General features: G+C 39.8%; 1 protein-coding gene across 2 annotated transcripts in view; it reads right to left on the bottom strand.

The window, feature by feature from the left end:
- LOC149239263 (SNARE-interacting protein KEULE-like) overlaps positions 1-17,711 on the bottom strand; it is a 514,512-nt gene that overhangs the window by 409,869 nt on the left and 86,932 nt on the right. For both annotated transcript variants that reach the window (XM_089373374.1, XM_089373375.1), the window contains exon 2: positions 17,551-17,609. In XM_089373374.1, the coding sequence (XP_089229500.1) occupies positions 17,551-17,609 (59 nt within the window). The remainder of the gene's footprint in view (positions 1-17,550; positions 17,610-17,711) is intronic.

Here is a 17,711-nt window from a genome sequence, read left to right as displayed (position 1 = left end):
CCACTACACAACACTACTACGCTCTTAATGTCACTACTGTTGCTATCAAGACTGTTGTCATAGTTAACGGTCACTGTCATAGTCAAGGTCCACTATATAGTCAAAAGTCACTGCCACTCATCAAGGTTTGTTGTCATGTCAAGGATTGCAATCATTCAAGATTCTCTCACAAGAGATAATCAACATGTCACCATCACTGCATACTTTAATGTTGTTGCCATCGCAATACCAATGTTACTGCGATGTATCATATACCAAAAGCATTATCAAACATCAAAGGTATTGTCATTGTCATAAATCAAAGTCTAACCCTGTCTCACTATTATAGTCACTGTCATATTAAGGGACTATTATTGTCATCTCAAACACTGTCATGTACCAATGTTACTGTCAAGGGCACTGTCATCAAGTTATATTACTATGATTGCTATACAAGAAGTTCACTATCATATATCACACACATCTTTGTCACAACATCATCACAACAAGCTCACAAGGTCCCTGTAGCATCAAATTCACACATAGAGACACCAGGATTGGTCGGAGACTAGTTCTTAAGTCAGGACTGATCTGGTGGTTAACAAAATTATGTCCATATAGTTGTCCATAGCCAGGGAACTCGGTCCCTGAGGAAGTAAGACTAGATTATGTTTAGTAGGCAGTAAACTAGTATAAGACTCTGGATTAAGACTCTAGATTTGATATAGCATAAGTTACATATTGTTTTAACTAAGACCGTGACCTTGCAAACTATATTGGTTAAATTAAGGGTTGGATATAATTTTTGTTACACTGGGCAGTAAGCCCTAGATCAGTGTGATTTTATTGAAGAACTATATTGTTGTTAAAAATCATTCTCATTACAGAAAGGGATCTTGTTGTTTATGTATACTGATGTTTATGTTTTATTGAAAGAAACCCTAGCTAGAAGGGAAACCCTAAGGGAAAAAAATTACCTTAGGTCATTACATCTTGGTAATTGTCAATAAAACCTTACCTTGCAATAAAATATTAATAATTTTTTTGAACCTAGTGATACCTTTGAATGTCCACTATAATATCCACCTTAATTTTTACACCTTGTATTGATACACTTTGCTTAAAAATTTAATTCATTGTTTCCTTTATGCATCTAGTGAAGAGTCATGCGTGAAGGGCAACAATGAAAGTCAATTGTCACATTTTTTCCTGGAAAGTTCAATTTAATAGATATGGTGGCAACCCAATGGTGCCTCATGTGCAAGTTTTGGCTTCCAATTGATAATAACCCATGGCTTCTTGCCACAATGGACTAATGAAACAATGGCTTAATTTGTTAATTATTGGCAGCTACTTTGCTTTCCAATTCCTTTAGCGTTTATTCATTATTTTAATATCCTATTTCAGTGGTGGCAACTTTGATTCGAAGCAGACATGTTGCAACCTAGATATTTTTTACGGTTGTGATCTATTTCTTCTTCAGTGTTATTTGAGTTTCTTGTACTAGCAAATACTAATAAATTGAACTACCATAATTGGTTCACTTCTCCACAATGCTACACTCACAGCAATTTCAATGTGAATGTGTTGGTTAAAATAAAGTAGCGTTTGTAGGACTAAAATTATTTCTTATCTCATGTCCATTACCCATGATGTGTTCTCGTAATTTAGATGTGACTATGGTGGCAATATCTCCTTGAATTGGGGGTGCAACAATTAGATCACTTGATGGATCTCTACAAGGTTTTTGCCCAATTTGTTGGCAAATATTTTTCTTGGAATTGATAATTGGCAGCGAAATAATCCTTGATCTTTTCTAATTATTTTTTTTTTCTCTTTTCCTTTCTTTTATTAATGGTTTCTTGATAATTGCTCTCTTTTTCCTTTTTCTAAGCTTTTTTTCCTAATTTAGGAACTATTAGCAGTGGGAAAAAAAATTGCGAAGTTTTGTACTTCAATTGGCCAAAAACCAGATTAGACAAAATCCAAATGAAGTGTGGACAATACCCAAAATATTAAAATGAAGTTCTTATACCAAATGTGACAACCTATCTGGCTCACCAATTAAATATCCAAAATAATTGGAATGTAAAGAAATATATAAGGACAATAAATATATATAAAATGCATAAGAAATGATATGATCGAATTAAAATGACAGCCCTGTATATATAACAGTTAGAGTAGCAGCCATAGTGAATTAGATCACCAAGAATTATCTAAGAAGCATGGGTCCTAGTGACCAACCAGTCAAGATTACCATACAGAAAGAGAATCAACCGTTGGCAGCCCCAAAATAGGACCTCTATCTCTGTGGCTAAGCAGAATCTCTATCTCTGCAGTTTTGCACAGAAAGGAGGTTTGGTTCTTAAGTCAGGACCCAGGAGTGATCTGGTGGTTAACAAAATTATGTCCATGTAGTTGTCCATAGCCAGGGAACTCGGTCCCTGAGGAAGTAAGACTAGTTTATGTTTAGTAGGCAGTAAACTAGTATAAGACTCTGGATTTGATATAGCATAAGTTACATATTGTTTTAACTAAGACTGTGACCTTGCAAACTATATTGGTTAAATTGTGGGTTGGATACAATTTCTGTCACATTGGGCAGTAAGCCCTAGATCAGTGTGATTTTATTGAAGAACTATATTGTTGTTAAAACTCATACCCATTTACAGAAAGGGATCTTGTTGTTTATGTATACTGATGTTTATGTTTTATTGAAAGAAACCTTAGCTAGAAGGTAAACCCTAAGGGCAAAAAAATTATCCTAGGTCATTACAGCTTGGTAATTGTCAATAAAATCTTACCTTGCAATAAAATATTAATAATTCTTTTGAACCTAGCGATACCTTGGAATGTCCACTGTAATATCCACCTTAACTTTTACACCTTGTATTGATATGCTTTGCTTAAAAATTTAATTTGTTGTTTCCTTTATGCATCTAGTGAAGAGTCATGCATGAGGGCAACAATGAAAGTCAATTGTCACATTTTTTTCCTGGAAAGCTCGAATTAATAGATATAGTGGCAACCTAATGGTGCCTTGTGTGCAAGGTTTGGCTTCCAATTGATAATAACCCATGGCTACTTGCCACAACAGACTAACGAAACAACGGCTTAATTTGTTAATTATTGGCAACTACTTTGCTTTCCAATTTCTTTAGCATTTATTCATTAGTTTAATATCCTATTTCAGTGATGGCAACTTTGGTTCGAAGCAGACAAGTTGCAACCTAGATATTTTTTTATGGTTTTGATCTATTTCTTCTTCAGTGTTATTTGAGTTTCCTGTACAAGAAAATACTAATAAATTGAACCATAATTGGTTCACTTCTCCACAACGCTACACTTAGAGCAATTTCAATGTGAATGTGTTGGTTAAAATAAAGTAGTGTTTGTAGGACTAAAATTATTGCTCATCTAAAGTCCATTACCCATGATGTGTTCTCGTAATTTAGATGTGATTATGGTGGCAATATCTCCTTGAATTGAGCGCAACAATTAGATCACTTGATGGCTCTCTACAAGTTTTTTGCCCAATTTGTTGGCAAATATTTTTCTTGGAATTGATAATTGGCAGTGAAATAATCCTTGATATTTTCTGACTCTTTTTTTTCTTTTCCTTTCTTTTATTAATTGCTTCTTGATAATTGCTCTCTTTTTCCTTTTTCTAAGCTTTTTTTCCCTAATTTAGAAACTATTAGCAGTGGAAAGTTGTTCTTTTACAAAGTTTTGTAATTCAATTGGCCAAAAGCCTGATTTTGGTCAAAGACCTAATAAACACACAAACTCTAAAAAATGGGGTTGGCCAAAACCCAGATTAGACAAAGTCCAAATGAAGTGTAGACAATACCCAAAGTATTAAAATGAAGTTCTTATACCAAATGTGACAACCTATCTAACTCACCAATTAAATATCCAAAATAATTGTAATGTAAAGAAATATATAAGGGCAATAAATATATATAAAATGCATAAGAAATGATCTGATCGAATTAAAATGAGGACCCCGTATATATAACAGTTAGAGTAGCAGCCATAGTGAATGAGATCACCAAGAATTATCTAAGAAGCATGGGTCCTAGTGGCCAACCAGTCAAGATTACCATACAGACAGAGAATCAGCTGTTGGCAGCCCCAAAACACCCTGATCCATCATTTTTGCATAGTGCAAGCTTATGCTTGGATGATCATGAACCAGTAGTTGCACCACTTGAGTCATATGCTGAGTTCAATGAAGATGAAGTTGAAAAGCCAATTTTTCAAGTGGGTCTGTTGCTTCATTCAATTAATGATGATAAAGTTCAAGAGGAAGCGCAATAAATCAACCATGCAGAATTGGATCAACAAGAGACCTCGTCATTGCGTGACCCCACAGTGTTGTTGGAAATACTAAAAGGGGTTGAATCGGTATTTCACTTTTTCTTACAATTTAAGTATCACAAGCATTAACCAATCAGATCATATGAAGAGCACACAAGAAATATATGAACAATTGATTTATATTAAAGGGGAAGCTACAACTTCTGGTTTACCAGCTACAACTAGAAGGGCTACAACCCCAATATTTACCAACTCCAACTGGAAGGAAGCGACAACCTCCTGAAGGAAGCTACAACTTCCTTCCCTAGCACCACCCTGCCACCCTATAGAATAAAAGGTAAAACAAAATCTTCTTGGGCTCCCGTACCAGCGACAATGGCCCAATTACAAAAACAATCAAACAACTTCAATTCTGTCCCTTTGTCATATGCAATCTGTGGATAGTTAAAAAATGAAATGCATACCTCAAATCATCAAGACAAGTGCCCTTAGTTTGCCCTTGATTTGCCTTACAAGTTCTTCAAGGTTTGCTCCAAATTCTGCTCCACAACTTCATTAAAGGGCTGCTTCAAAACTTCTAAAATCAACTCCACAACATGTATACAACTACCAAATATGTGTTTCAAAACAAATATTAAAGTTTGCTCCAGAAAACGTCTGCTACAAATTCATAGTCTGCTCTCAAAGGTCTGCTTCAGAACAAATCAAGTCTGCTCCCAAGATTCAATTTTATGCCTCAACTTCAAACTAACACAAACTTCAGACTTGTCTTCAAAAATGACTCAGAATCATGCTTCATATATACCCTAAGTAGGATCGAATTTACCTTAGAATTTTGCCTTAACATAAGGCCGAACTAGGCCTTTGGTAAGCCTCAAAGATCAATCTGCCTCAGGTTCGCATGCACAAGTTCAAACTCCAGAGCTGTCATAGAGATTCGAACCTCTGGTAGAAGGGGCCTTAGAAAGGCCGAAACAGAGCCTCAGATGCAAATCCGAATTAGGCCTCAAGCAGGTCGAAGATCCACCTCAGAGACTTTCCTTAGAGAGGCCGAAAATGCCTCAATAAGAGTGTGAATGGAGGCTTCAATACTAGCTCTTAACCCAACCTCAAAACAACTCAGAAATTGACCCTTAACCAGCTCGGATGCACCTCTGCTTCAGGGCTGAAATTAGGCCTCAAGTAGAACTCACTGGTTAGATCAGAGCATCCTGAGGTTAAAAACAAGCCCTCTTGAAGCAAACTTTGATCTAATCTGAGGCTTCAATACTAGCTCTTAACCCAACCTCAAAACAACTCAGAAATTGACCATTAACCAGCTTGGATGCACCTCTGCTTCAGGGCCAAAATTAGACCTAAGGTAGGGTTAAAACAGGCCAGAAATTACTCTCAAATTAGATCAAAGCTTGCTTCAAGAAGGCTCGTTCTTAACCTCAGGATGCTCTGATTTAACTAGTGAGTTCTTCACAGAAGATAGGGCAACCAAATCACAATTTTTGTAACTTCAACCTTCCTTCTTCAGATCTTCAATAAGCTCTAGAACTCAGACAACTCCCACGACTCTGTGATTGGAGAATGTTCCGAAATTTTGCATGCCATATTAATGCCATGAATGGGATATAAATACACATTTGAAGGTGGCCCTATACTAGGCCGACCTGAGCAAAATAATAATTTTCTTTTGAAAATACACAACTATTCCAGGAGCCAACCTGAACCTTTATCAAGCCAACCTGTACAAGGAAGCTTAGGCTTCTTTAAAAAATATTTTTTTCTTCCATGAAATATTCTTTCAAGGTTGATTGAACACATGGACTAAGGCAAATTTATTTACAATTTCAGACCTCGTCCTAGAGTTGTAATGAAGAATTAAGGTCATAAACTTTTTGGGCAAAGACTGGTGCTACACCCATCCATATGGGGCTTCAGACTTCATAAATCAATATCTCTCCAACCAAGAGGACCCACAAGATGTGCCACCTATCAAACGAGATGGCATGACAAGGGATACCAATCTAGAGGGCCCGTGTTCCCAAATTCACTTGATTTGTGCATACAAATCATCAAACAAGTGTTGGCCCATTCACCCTTTGACATCAATGATAATTTCTTCCAAAAAGTGGTTCAAAAACAGTTTAATCAAATCAATGTGCCATTGCTACAGGGGGAGAAACTTTGGGCTCAACCAGAGGATAATCTTCCTTACAATCTACTTATAATCGAACATTAAGATTCTATTTTCCAAGAAGATCCTCTGTCTACCCATTGTTTGGATATCAAGGTTACTCATGATCCAGTTGAGTTCAGGATGATGGAGGTGTTTCAACAAGCAAACTTGAATGAGTTTTGGATCTTATACTTTCCTTTTCATCACTGTTGAGGTTTCATGCTCCAAATTTAAGCAGGCAATCTTTATTAGTTTCTTAAGCAACAAACACGTGAATGCATGAGACTTCATGATTGGTTGCGCTGGAGGGTTGACTACGTTGATATTTCCGGTCTAACCAATCACTTGGCTGCATGGTTACATTGGTCATTCGAGTACGTTGGTTGATGATGGAAATTTGAGAAAATTCCAATACTTGAGATTTTGGGCTCTGATTTCTAGGGGAAAGAAAAAGGATGTTTTTCTAAGTTTTGGGTAGTATGTTTATCGCTGATTTTTAGTGACAAATTCAGATTTTCATGTAGCCAATTTTCTGCTTTTTCGACAGCAAAGTCAGTCTTTTAGTTTGCATATTTTTCCTTTGTCCTTGTTAGGATTGGGTTTTGTTTAGTCGTAAGTTGGTTTTAATGCTTTATCAGCATGTTGTCTTGTATCATCACATAATAAACCTCTTATAGGGCTAGTTTGTCTTTCTTTGGTTTTAATGCTTTATCAGCATGTTGTCTTGTGTCCTCGCATAATAAACCTCTTATAGGGCTAGTTTGTCTTGCTTTTGAATCGCATATGTCAATAACCTTGCTGTCCATTGTTGTTGAGAGTCAAATCTTTGACTCATACTTAAGTCAAGCCTAGATGAGGGGTGTTCATTGCTTATCATTGTGTTGTGTCTGACAGTTGAGTTGTATTGGAGAGATAATAGGATGAGCCTCGAGTCATGAAATTGTCTTGTCTCTCCACTCCACATTGAGTCATTATCCTAAGTCAATTGTCACCACTCATCCAGCACTATGAACATGGTGCCATATTATCCATGCTTCCTGGTGATCATTTCACACTCGGGAAGAGAATTTACTATCGCCTTTCTTGCAATAGATTACCCCTCATTGACTCTGACACATCATGTGGGGCATGATATAGAAGTTGAGCACCTTGGTGGTCATTAGCCTCATTGGCAATCACTTCGCATCTGACAAGGCTAATAATCATTAGGCCTTGATCAGATGATCTTCCCCAGTTGTTCAACTCCAGTACATCTTTCACAGCTAGCAAGTTGTGATCATACCTTAGGGCCCGTTAGACTCATTGGTGGGTTCCTCTATGCTTGACAAATGTTTTCTCATTGGCATCTGTCCAAGTGCATACCTCCCATCTATTGACTTCAACACATCATCCACTAGGAGCAACATTCAGGTTATGTAGTTGCAGGCTACGATTTTGGACGGGCATGTGTGTGGATGAGACCCCCTTTCAACCGATCAGCCAAGGCTCCATTCCTATTGAAACCCTTGCCCACTAGATAGGCAGATTGGACTTGGATCATTCTTCAAATCATGTTCCTTAGTATACAAGCACAGATTCTGGTCTACAAGATTAGTGGTTACAAACTTACAAGATGCCATTCATAGATACAGTTTGCAGAGATCACTGGGTTCTCAGCATCCCACAAGGGGATCCCATCCCCTTGAGTCGCCAGTGTTAACCCCTAAATTTGTCCCTTGCAAGCAAATTTGAAGGGTTAAAGACCAGCACATTTCATCAGGCTAGAGGTGCAGAGATAAAGTTTTGCTCAAGCTACAGGTTGGTTCCCAAGAAGAATGGTCGTAGGATGGATCCAGTGATGATTCAAACACAGTTTTGCACATATTGGAGAGAGTTACTATTTTTAGTAGGTCCCCTACTTTGTAGGAAACAGAGTTCTAGGGCTTGGATGGTGGTACTAATTACATATTTGGAGTCCTTATGAATTCAAGACTCCAGTGAGGCTTCTCTGGGTGAAATGCATGGCACTTACTATTTTTAGCAACTTTCATCTAGAGACTAGCATGTCAAAGATAATGGTACATTTGGAATCCTTGTGAGATTCTGAGTTCAATGAGTTACTTTTGGAAACATGCAATCAGTTTTCATTTCTAGCAATACTTGCATGCTGGATTTGATCACGCATTCATATTCCTACCATGAGTATGGTTTCATGAGAATCTAAGCACTTTCTATTTTTAGCAATGGTCGCATGTCATATCTAGTTACACGTTTGGGTTCCCAACCAAGTTTTGAGTTTAAATGAGGATAATTTCATTAGAACCCAAGACATTTATATTTTTAGTAGTCTTTGAATGGTAGTGGTGATAGCATATTTGGGTTCCCCATGAGATTCTAAGTCTGTTGAATATAATATTGTGAACATGCGGTCATATTTCTATTTTTAGCAGTGCCTATTTTAGGTGTACTATATATGGCATGGTCCACATGTTATAAACATTTTCTATCTTTTCCTATATTTTAGGGGGATTACTATTTATGGCATGTATATTTATAGCAGTGTGAAAGGTTGATATATGGAAGCTTGGGAAAAGACAAGTGGCAAGATTTACAGCTGAATCATCAGTGATGTGGCAAAGCACATGGGTGAATTATTCACTTGATGGAGTTGTGATGGGGCAATAATGGCAATTTATTTGTCCCTCCACCCTATTTTCTCTCTCATAGTGCGCATTGGTTTTCTCCCCCCGTTTCTCACTCCACTTCTCCTCAGCTAAAAAACATATTTTTGCCTAAGTCGAATTTCCTGATTTCCCTCAAGAACATTTTTATCTAATTTGAATTCTCCGAAATTTCCTCAAAAATTATTTTCATCCTCGTTCGAAAATGCAAAATTTACCCAATGATAATTTTATCAAGTCAAATTTACTCAAAATACTCGGAGATGCTTTTTACCCAAGTCAAATTAGCTACAATTGAGCTCAAGGATATTTTTGTCTCATGACAAATTTACCCAATGATAATTTTATCAAGTCAAATTTACTCAAAATACTTGGAGATGCTTTTTACCCAAGTCAAATTAGCTACAATTGAGCTCAAGGATATTTTTGTCTCATGACAACTCAAGCATGCGCTACTTCACTCAATTCTCCAATTCAATTTAGTGGATGACAAGTTGACTCTACATGCTTTTTTCAAGTTCAAATTGATTGCCATCTTTAAGAAGTTCAACCTCCTATTCTTCCTATGTGTTTTGGAGGGATTAGAGGAGGAAGAGGAGGATTATATATATAGGTAGTATAATGTTAAAATTGGCAACTAGGGCCAAACTCCATGTGGGTCATCTTATTAATGGAAGCTGATATTTTTCTTGGATCCCTCTCATCGAGAGGTGTAAGATTGATCTAAAGATCATCCGATTCCGATAAGTATTCATGGAGATATGAATTTATTTGTGTTATGGGACAATTCGTCTAGGTCGGTCAGCAACCAAATAAACCCCACTTGTGCTCAACGTTTTAGTATAAATAGAGGTGGCCTTCAAGTCATTTTAACACACTTGGGATCTCTTCCTCTTTACTTGTCTTTGGGTTTTAGTAGGAGGAGGGATCCTAAGGGATAACGCTGCCCTAATCCAAAGGGCAGAAGCCGGAACTGCAACAACTGTCGGGAAAAACTAGAATTGCCAAAACTACCGGGAATGGCCGAAATTGTCGGAACTGCCGAGAATAGCCAGAATTGTCGGAACTGCTGGGAACTGCTAAAATTGTCGGGAACTATCGGAACTACTGGGAACAGCCGGGAAAGCTGACGCAAAGGGCAAAAGCCGGAACTACCAGAACTGTCGGGAAAAGCCAAAACTGCTAGGAATAGCCGGAATTGCTGGAACTGCCGAAACTGCCAAGAACAGCCGGAATTGTCGAAACTGCTGGAACTGTCGGGAACTGCCAGAACAGGCAGGAAAGCTGACGCATAGGGCAGAAGTCAGAACTGTCAGGAACTGCCGGAATTGCCAGAAATGCCAGAAATGCCGGGAACAGCCGAAATTGCCAGAACTGCAGGAACTGCGGGGAATTGTCGGAACTGCTAGGAACAGCCGGAACTGCCAGGAACTACCGAAACAGCCAGAGCATCTGTCTCCGAAGGAGAGCATCATGCAAGGGACAATTAACTAACACTGGGACAGTTGTATAGCACTTAGCAGCAAATACACCAAGCATGCAATGTTACAGCTAGCATGCAATAGCAAGCATGCTAAGGACAATAAGCAAGCTAGGGACAAGTGACAACAAGCAAGCAAGATGCAACTAACACATAGGTCAGTATGGCAACATGGTGCAGTAATGGCACATAATGCAATATAGTGATGGATACAGTCATGATTAATGAAGCATGATGAGATGCAGCATAGTGATGATGGGTGCAGCATGGTGCTGCGCGGTGAGGTGCAGCATGATGACGAAATGCAGCACAACGATAGGTGAAGGAGTCACCTTGGAGAATCAGTTGAAGCAGCGTGCCTTCAACTGATCTCATGTATCATCTTCTTAGAGATGATCTATGCTCTTATCTAGATAAGTCAAAATGTTGACTTCTGTTGTAAACGTACTATCTCTCTCTCTCTGTTGAACGATTGAAGAACATATAAGAAGAATTGATCAAGGGTTTCCCCACATTGGGGTTTGTCCCTGGCTAGCGCCACATCTTGTGTCCTCTTGTCTTGGCTCGTCTTCTGCTATTTATGTTTATATTCTATCTGTAGTGTACTTTAACGCTAATGTGATTGCTAATCTGGAAAAGATATTGAGCTAAATGTGAAAATTGAAATAAATTGCTCTAAGCATAGAACATACCTAAAATTAACATGGTATCAGAGCTAAGGTGAAGGCAATGCCCAAGCAAGAGTGGAAGAGCAATCACCGAAGACAGTTGGGAAAAAAAAGGATCAATGGATTCCTCATCCCTCTTCAAATTCACCAAGGGTGAAGTCGAAGCAAAGAATATTATCAAAATGGCGCAGCAGAAGTTTCTAATGGCCTATTTAAAGATCACTTAATGGGAAGTCTGGATTTAAGGTTGGAAGGAAAGGCAGATGCCTTGGTTGTAATAAGTTTGGCCATTATGCGAAGGAGTGTCTAAGGTAGGGACACATCACTCGATGATGATAACAATCATTCCAGGGTTATCTTCAATGATCAGAGGAATGACAGGTAATGCAGGTCATCAAGGAAACGACCAACTCTTTAGAGAAAGCAAGGAACCCCAGGTATGAAGAATCAAATGTTGTTTCTGATAAGATAAAGAAGTGTTATCTTGTATTGGCCCTCTCCTTCAGATTCTTTGGGAATCTGGCTTATTGATCATAATGCTTCAAGGCACCTCATCGGATAGAAGGGTGCTCTCTCGAATTTGGTAGAGACAGAAATAACCGTGGGATTATACTTGGAGTCGATGCCACCTATCCCGGAAAGGGTGTAGGGAATGTTACCCCTCAATTGAATGAGGGTAACTCTATTCATTTACAAGAATCTCTTTTATGTACCTAATCGCAAGAAGAACCTAGTGTCCATCTCGGAAATGGAAGTCAAAGGTTTCAGGGTGGCATTCATCGATGGAAAGGTACGTGTTAAAAAATAGAATTTTCAAAGATGCTTTTTCTCATGGGTTCAAGGTTGGCAATTTGTATCAAGTTGTAGGATGGTCCATTGGGGATCATGTCAATTGACATATCGCATCTATAACACCAGAGGTCTACCTATGGGGCTCTACCCAATGTGAGTCAAATGGTGATAGGGATGCCTGAATTTAAGAAGAGCATGAAGGTACATGTCTGAGATGTACCGAAGGAAAATATTACAAGGGGACCATTCCCCTCATGCAACAGGTCCACAAGTTTGGAACAACCCGAGGAGTTTGAGATTCATGATTGGGAATCTCATGTATACAGGTGGAAGAAAGCCCTCTATGGCTTCAAGCAAAACACCCCGGGCGTAGTATGAGAGGATTGATAGTTGGCTGATGAAGTTGAGATTCACTGGGAGTGAAACTGATCCAAACCATTACCCAAAGGTTGTGGACGATAGACCTCTCATACCGGCACCTTATAGGACGACCTATTTCTGACAAGTGTAGACCCTCTTGTTTGCAGAAGTAAGAGGGAGTTGGATTCCGAATGTGGAATGAGAAACTGCAAGCCTATGACTAACTCAAGAATCTTAACTTTCAAAAGTTATATGGTAGTGATGTCGGACCAGATTTGGGAAATGCCTATGAGTTTCATAAACTCATTCGCGTTGATGTTCTTGGTGAACTTCGTCCGGACATATGTTTAGCAGTTAGCATGGTGAGCTCATATTTGGTTGAGCCTCACTGGATTGGTGCCAAGAATCTTCTGAGATATCTTCGGGGCACAATCTCTCATGGATTGAGATACACTACCGGAAATATGACACTGCATGATTATTCGAATGCTGACTGAGCAGCCAGTGTGGAGGATCACTAGAGCACTTCTCAGTGTTGGTTCTCTTTGGATTCTGCTTCGATATCATGGATGAGCAGGAAGCAGAAGTCGGTTGCTATAAGCACCGCCGAGACCGAATACATAGCTACGAGTATGATCTCGTGTGAAGCTGCATGGTTGCAGAAGCTCTTGAGTCTTAAGTGAGTTGTTTGTACACATGATGAATACCACTATGATTCTCTATGACAACCAGAGGGGGGATTCGACTATTGAGGAATCCCGTATTCGATGATTGCTCCAGCAGATAGACATCAAATACTGCCTTATTTAGGATATGGTAAGTCGATGAGCAAGGAGGCTCCATCGCATTGAGACTGATGTACAAGTCGCAGACATTTTGTTAAAGCCCCGGGGAAAGGTCAAATCTGTGACTTTCTCGAACGACTTAGAGTCGTTGAGAGACCTTCTTATAAGGGTCCTGCATGTTGCATGCATTGAGCTCTGGGAGCTCTGGGGGGCTTGGGGTACTTACTGGAGCAACATACGACCACAGGGCGACTCACCCTCCCCTGGTGGTGCGCTATGTACAAGATGACAGGTTCAACCTTCCCCTGTGACACCCCGCGGCGACTGTGGAACAGGATGATTAGTTCTCCAGTAAGTCGGGATGATTAGTTCTCCCGTGGCAATTATGGAACAGGATGATTAGTTCTCTTGTGGTTCGGGATGATTAGTTCTCCTGTGGGTCGGGATGATTAGTTCTCCCGTGGCAACTATGGAACAGGATGATTAGTTCTCTTGTGGGCCGGAATGATTAGTTCTCCTATGGGCCGGGATGATTAGTTATGCCATGGATTAGTTCTCCTGTGGGCCGGGATGATTAGTTCTCCCGTGGCAACTGTGGAATAGGATGATTAGTTCTCCTGTGGACCGGGAAGATTAGTTATCCCATGGCAACTGTGGAACGGGATGATTAGTTGTCCTGTGGGCCGAGATGATTAGTTCTCCCATGGCAACTGTGAAACAGGATGATTAGTTCTCTTGTGGGTCGGGATGATTAGTTCTCCCGTGGCGACTGTGGGGCAGGATGATTCGTTCTCCTGTGGACAGGATGATTAGTTCTCCTGTCGAGGCATCCTACCCATGCAGTCTGGGACTCATGGGAAGTACCTCTCATCTGATCAATGAGCAGGGAAATGGGGTTAGGGACCATAGTAGTATTATCGATGGACACATCGATGTATCTATTGTACTCCCTATGCTAGGATGACCTCCATTCATCTAGGATCAATGAAACTAATCTAGGATTAGTATGAGTGGTTTGAAACACTCTCTTTTGATATTGATCTGGGATCAATAAAACTGACTTCGGGCCAGTAAGAGTGATGTGACACACTCTCTTCAAATGAAACTAACATCGGGTCAGTAGAGAATGGTATGAGACATTCTCGATCAATTCTTCTTCTTCATGGTTCAGCAGAGCAGTGCAGGGCACTGATGGCAGACATAGTACAGTCTCCCTAGTTGAGAGGGAGACTGATCAGCGGATGGAGTTCTCCCTAGTTGAGAGGGAGTGTTAAAATTGGCAACTAGGGCCAAACTACATGTGGGTCATCTTATTAATGGAAGCTGATATTTTTCTCGGATCCCTCTCATCGAGAGGTGTAGGATTGATCTAAATATCATTCGATTCCGATAAGTATTCATGGAGATATGAATTTATTTTTGTTATGGGACAATTCGTCAAGGTCGGCCAGCAACCAAATAAACCCCACTTGTGCTTAATGTTTTAGTATAAATAGAGGTGGCCTTCAAGTCATTTCAACACACTTGGGATCTCTTCCTCTTTACTTGTCTTTGGGTTTTAGTAAGAGGAGAAATCCTAAGGGATAACGCTGCCCTAATCCAGAGGACAGAAGCTGGAACTGCCGGAACTGCCGGGAATAGCCGAAATTGTCGAAACTACCGGAATTGCCGAGACTGCCGGGAAATGCCGGAACTGCAGGGAATAGCCTGAATAGCCGGAACAGCAGGAACAGTCGGGAACTGCTGGAACTGCCGAGAATAGCCGAAATTGCCGGAACTGTTGGGAACTGTTGGAACTACCGGGAACAGCCAAAACTGCCAGAACAGGAAGGGAAAGTTGATGCAGAGGGTAGAAGCTGGAACTTTCGGAACTGCCGGGAAAAGTGGGCACTGCCAGAACTACCGGGAATAGCCAGAATTGTTGGAACTGTTGGGAACTGTCGTAACTGTCGGAAACAGTCAGAACTGCCAGAACAGCGGGGAAAGTTGATGCAGAGGGCAAAAGCCAGAACTATCGGAACTGTCGGGAAAAGCCGGAACTGTCGAGAATAACCGGAATTGCTAGAACTGTCGGAACTGTCGGGAACAACGGGAATTGCCGAAACTGCAGGAACTGTCGAGAACTGCCGGAACAGGCGGGAAAGCTTACGCAGAGGGCAGAAGCCGAATCTGTCGGAACTGTCAGGAACAGCCGGAATTGCCGTGAACTGCCAGAACTGCCAGGAACAGCCGGAACTGCCGAAACAGCTAGAGCATCTATCTCCGAAGGAGAGCAGCATGCAAGGGACAACTAACTAACATTGGGACAGTGGTATGGTACTTAGCAGCAAATACACCAAGCATGCAATGTTATAGCTAGCATGCAACAGCAAGCATGCTAAGGACAACAAGCAAGCAAGATGCAGCCAACACATAGGTCAATATGGCAACATGGTGCAGCAATGGCACATAATGCAATACAGTGATGGGTACAGTCATGATTAATGAAGCGTGATGAGATGCAGCGTAGTGATGATGGGTGCAGCATGGTGCAGCGTGATGACGAAATGCAGCACAACGATAGGTGAAGGAGTCACCTTGGAGAATCAGTTGAAGCAGCATGTCTTCAATTGATCTCATGTATCATTTTCTTAGAGATGATCTATGCTCTTATCTAGATAAGTCAAAATGTTGACTTCTGTTGTAAACGTACTATCTCTCTCTCTGCTGAACTATTGAAGAACATATAAGAAGAATTGATCAAGGGTTTCCCCACATTGGGGTTTGTCCCTTGCTAACGCCACATCTTGTGTCCTCTTGTCTTAGCTTGTCTTCTGCAATTTATGTTTATGTTCTATCTGCAATTTACTTTAATGCTGATGTGACTGCTAATCTGGAAAAGATATTGAGCTAACTGTGAAAATTGAAATAAATTGCTCTAAGCATAGAACATACCTAAAATTAACATATAAGCAATGGGTTAGGTCACAATATTGAGCAAGCAACAATATTACTCTCCTGTCTCCATATTCTTTATTTCTTCTCTCTTGTAGCTTCTAGTTTATTGTATCCAAATATCATTGTCATCGGTTCTGTAACAGTCATCTTGGTGCAGCCAGCCTTTTGGCCTTTGCAGAATAAAAGCTTGGTTATGATCTATTCTATCTTTCTAAGTTTGTCCGATGTCCCAATGGTATCTTATGCAATTTGGTAAGAGTTTTTGAGCTATTTTCATTGGTGAAATCTGCCATTTAAATATGTTTTCTACCTATTTATTTTCCATATAAACAGCTGATTGGTAGAGATCATCCCACTTATTAGAATGGTAAGTATTTTACAAACTTGTTTGGCCACCAACTTGCTGGTCGAACAGCCATCACTTCGCTGTTTTTTAACATGTTATAATGCAAATTTATAATTGAAAACAGCACATGCTAAAATCAGGGACACCCCCCTAAGGTTGGCACGCACCAACCCGAATGGAGAGCAGATTTGCTAGTGACACTAAGGTCAGATTTTCCTAGATGTTTCATTGATTTCTGCTGCATATTTTGAAAGATATTCTTATTTGCAAACAGTCTAGAAATTTGTGCTAACACCACCATTGTGATTGGGTAATTTTCAAGGAATCATGAATAAAGTAAGGTGTTCACCTTAGAAGGTCCCAATCCTCAAGTTCTCAAACTTCATGCTTCTTTGTTGAAGTTTGTAGCTCAGGCAGGTACTTCTGCAAAGGCCTCCTTGTGTCTAGGCATGCAGAAGTTGCTCCCTTAGTTATTTGCTTTTGTAGTTTGAAGTAACTAGCTCCATTCTCCAGTAATATTGTCTATAACAATATAGTAGGAACATCAAGACCTTTTGCAGGGATAACAATCTCCGCTTTTTCAGGGATTTCTAATTTTAATTATTTCAAAACACTTAGCTTTAAAGAGTCCCACTCAGTGTTTGTCTCCATAGTTTAGAGGAAAAATACTCCTACTTTTCCAACAGTCTGACTTGGAATCAATGACTGACACAACTGAACACCCAAGGGCCAAATGGCAACATAATAAACATAAGATATTTGACATCAGCAATGTTTAGAATCTACTAGAGGTTTTAAAAATAAAGACACCACATTTGAGGAGAAAGGGTGTCTATGTCAGTTCCTTGAAGACTAATCTGCTATCGAAATGTATTGCTCCATTAACAATAAATGAATCTGGAATTAAACGAATCAGAAGACTGAAGGATTTGACATAGGCAAATACCAAGTAAAAATATTATATTGTTGAATGAACCAACAGAAAATGGCATTTATGATAAAGAGTAGAAATTCTTAACTATACAAAACAGGAATAGAGTGCAACATTGCTACCTTCCAATCTGACTTTGATCCACCTTTCTTTGTTGACCGGAGCATTTCATGCAGCAATCCTGCATGGCAAACTCATAGACAAGTTTCAAAATTCAGCCGATGGGATAACGAAAAGCAAAACTCATTAGATGCACATTTGCCAAAAAAACATTTTTCATTCC

The sequence above is a fragment of the Pinus tabuliformis genome, chromosome 8 (assembly GCF_031772625.1).
Source record: "Pinus tabuliformis cultivar Carrire ecotype Pingquan chromosome 8, CPIR1, whole genome shotgun sequence".
Lineage (NCBI taxonomy): Eukaryota > Viridiplantae > Streptophyta > Pinopsida > Pinales > Pinaceae > Pinus > Pinus tabuliformis.
Note: the sequence above shows the minus strand (reverse complement) of the source record. Positions and strands in the feature narration are given on the sequence as shown.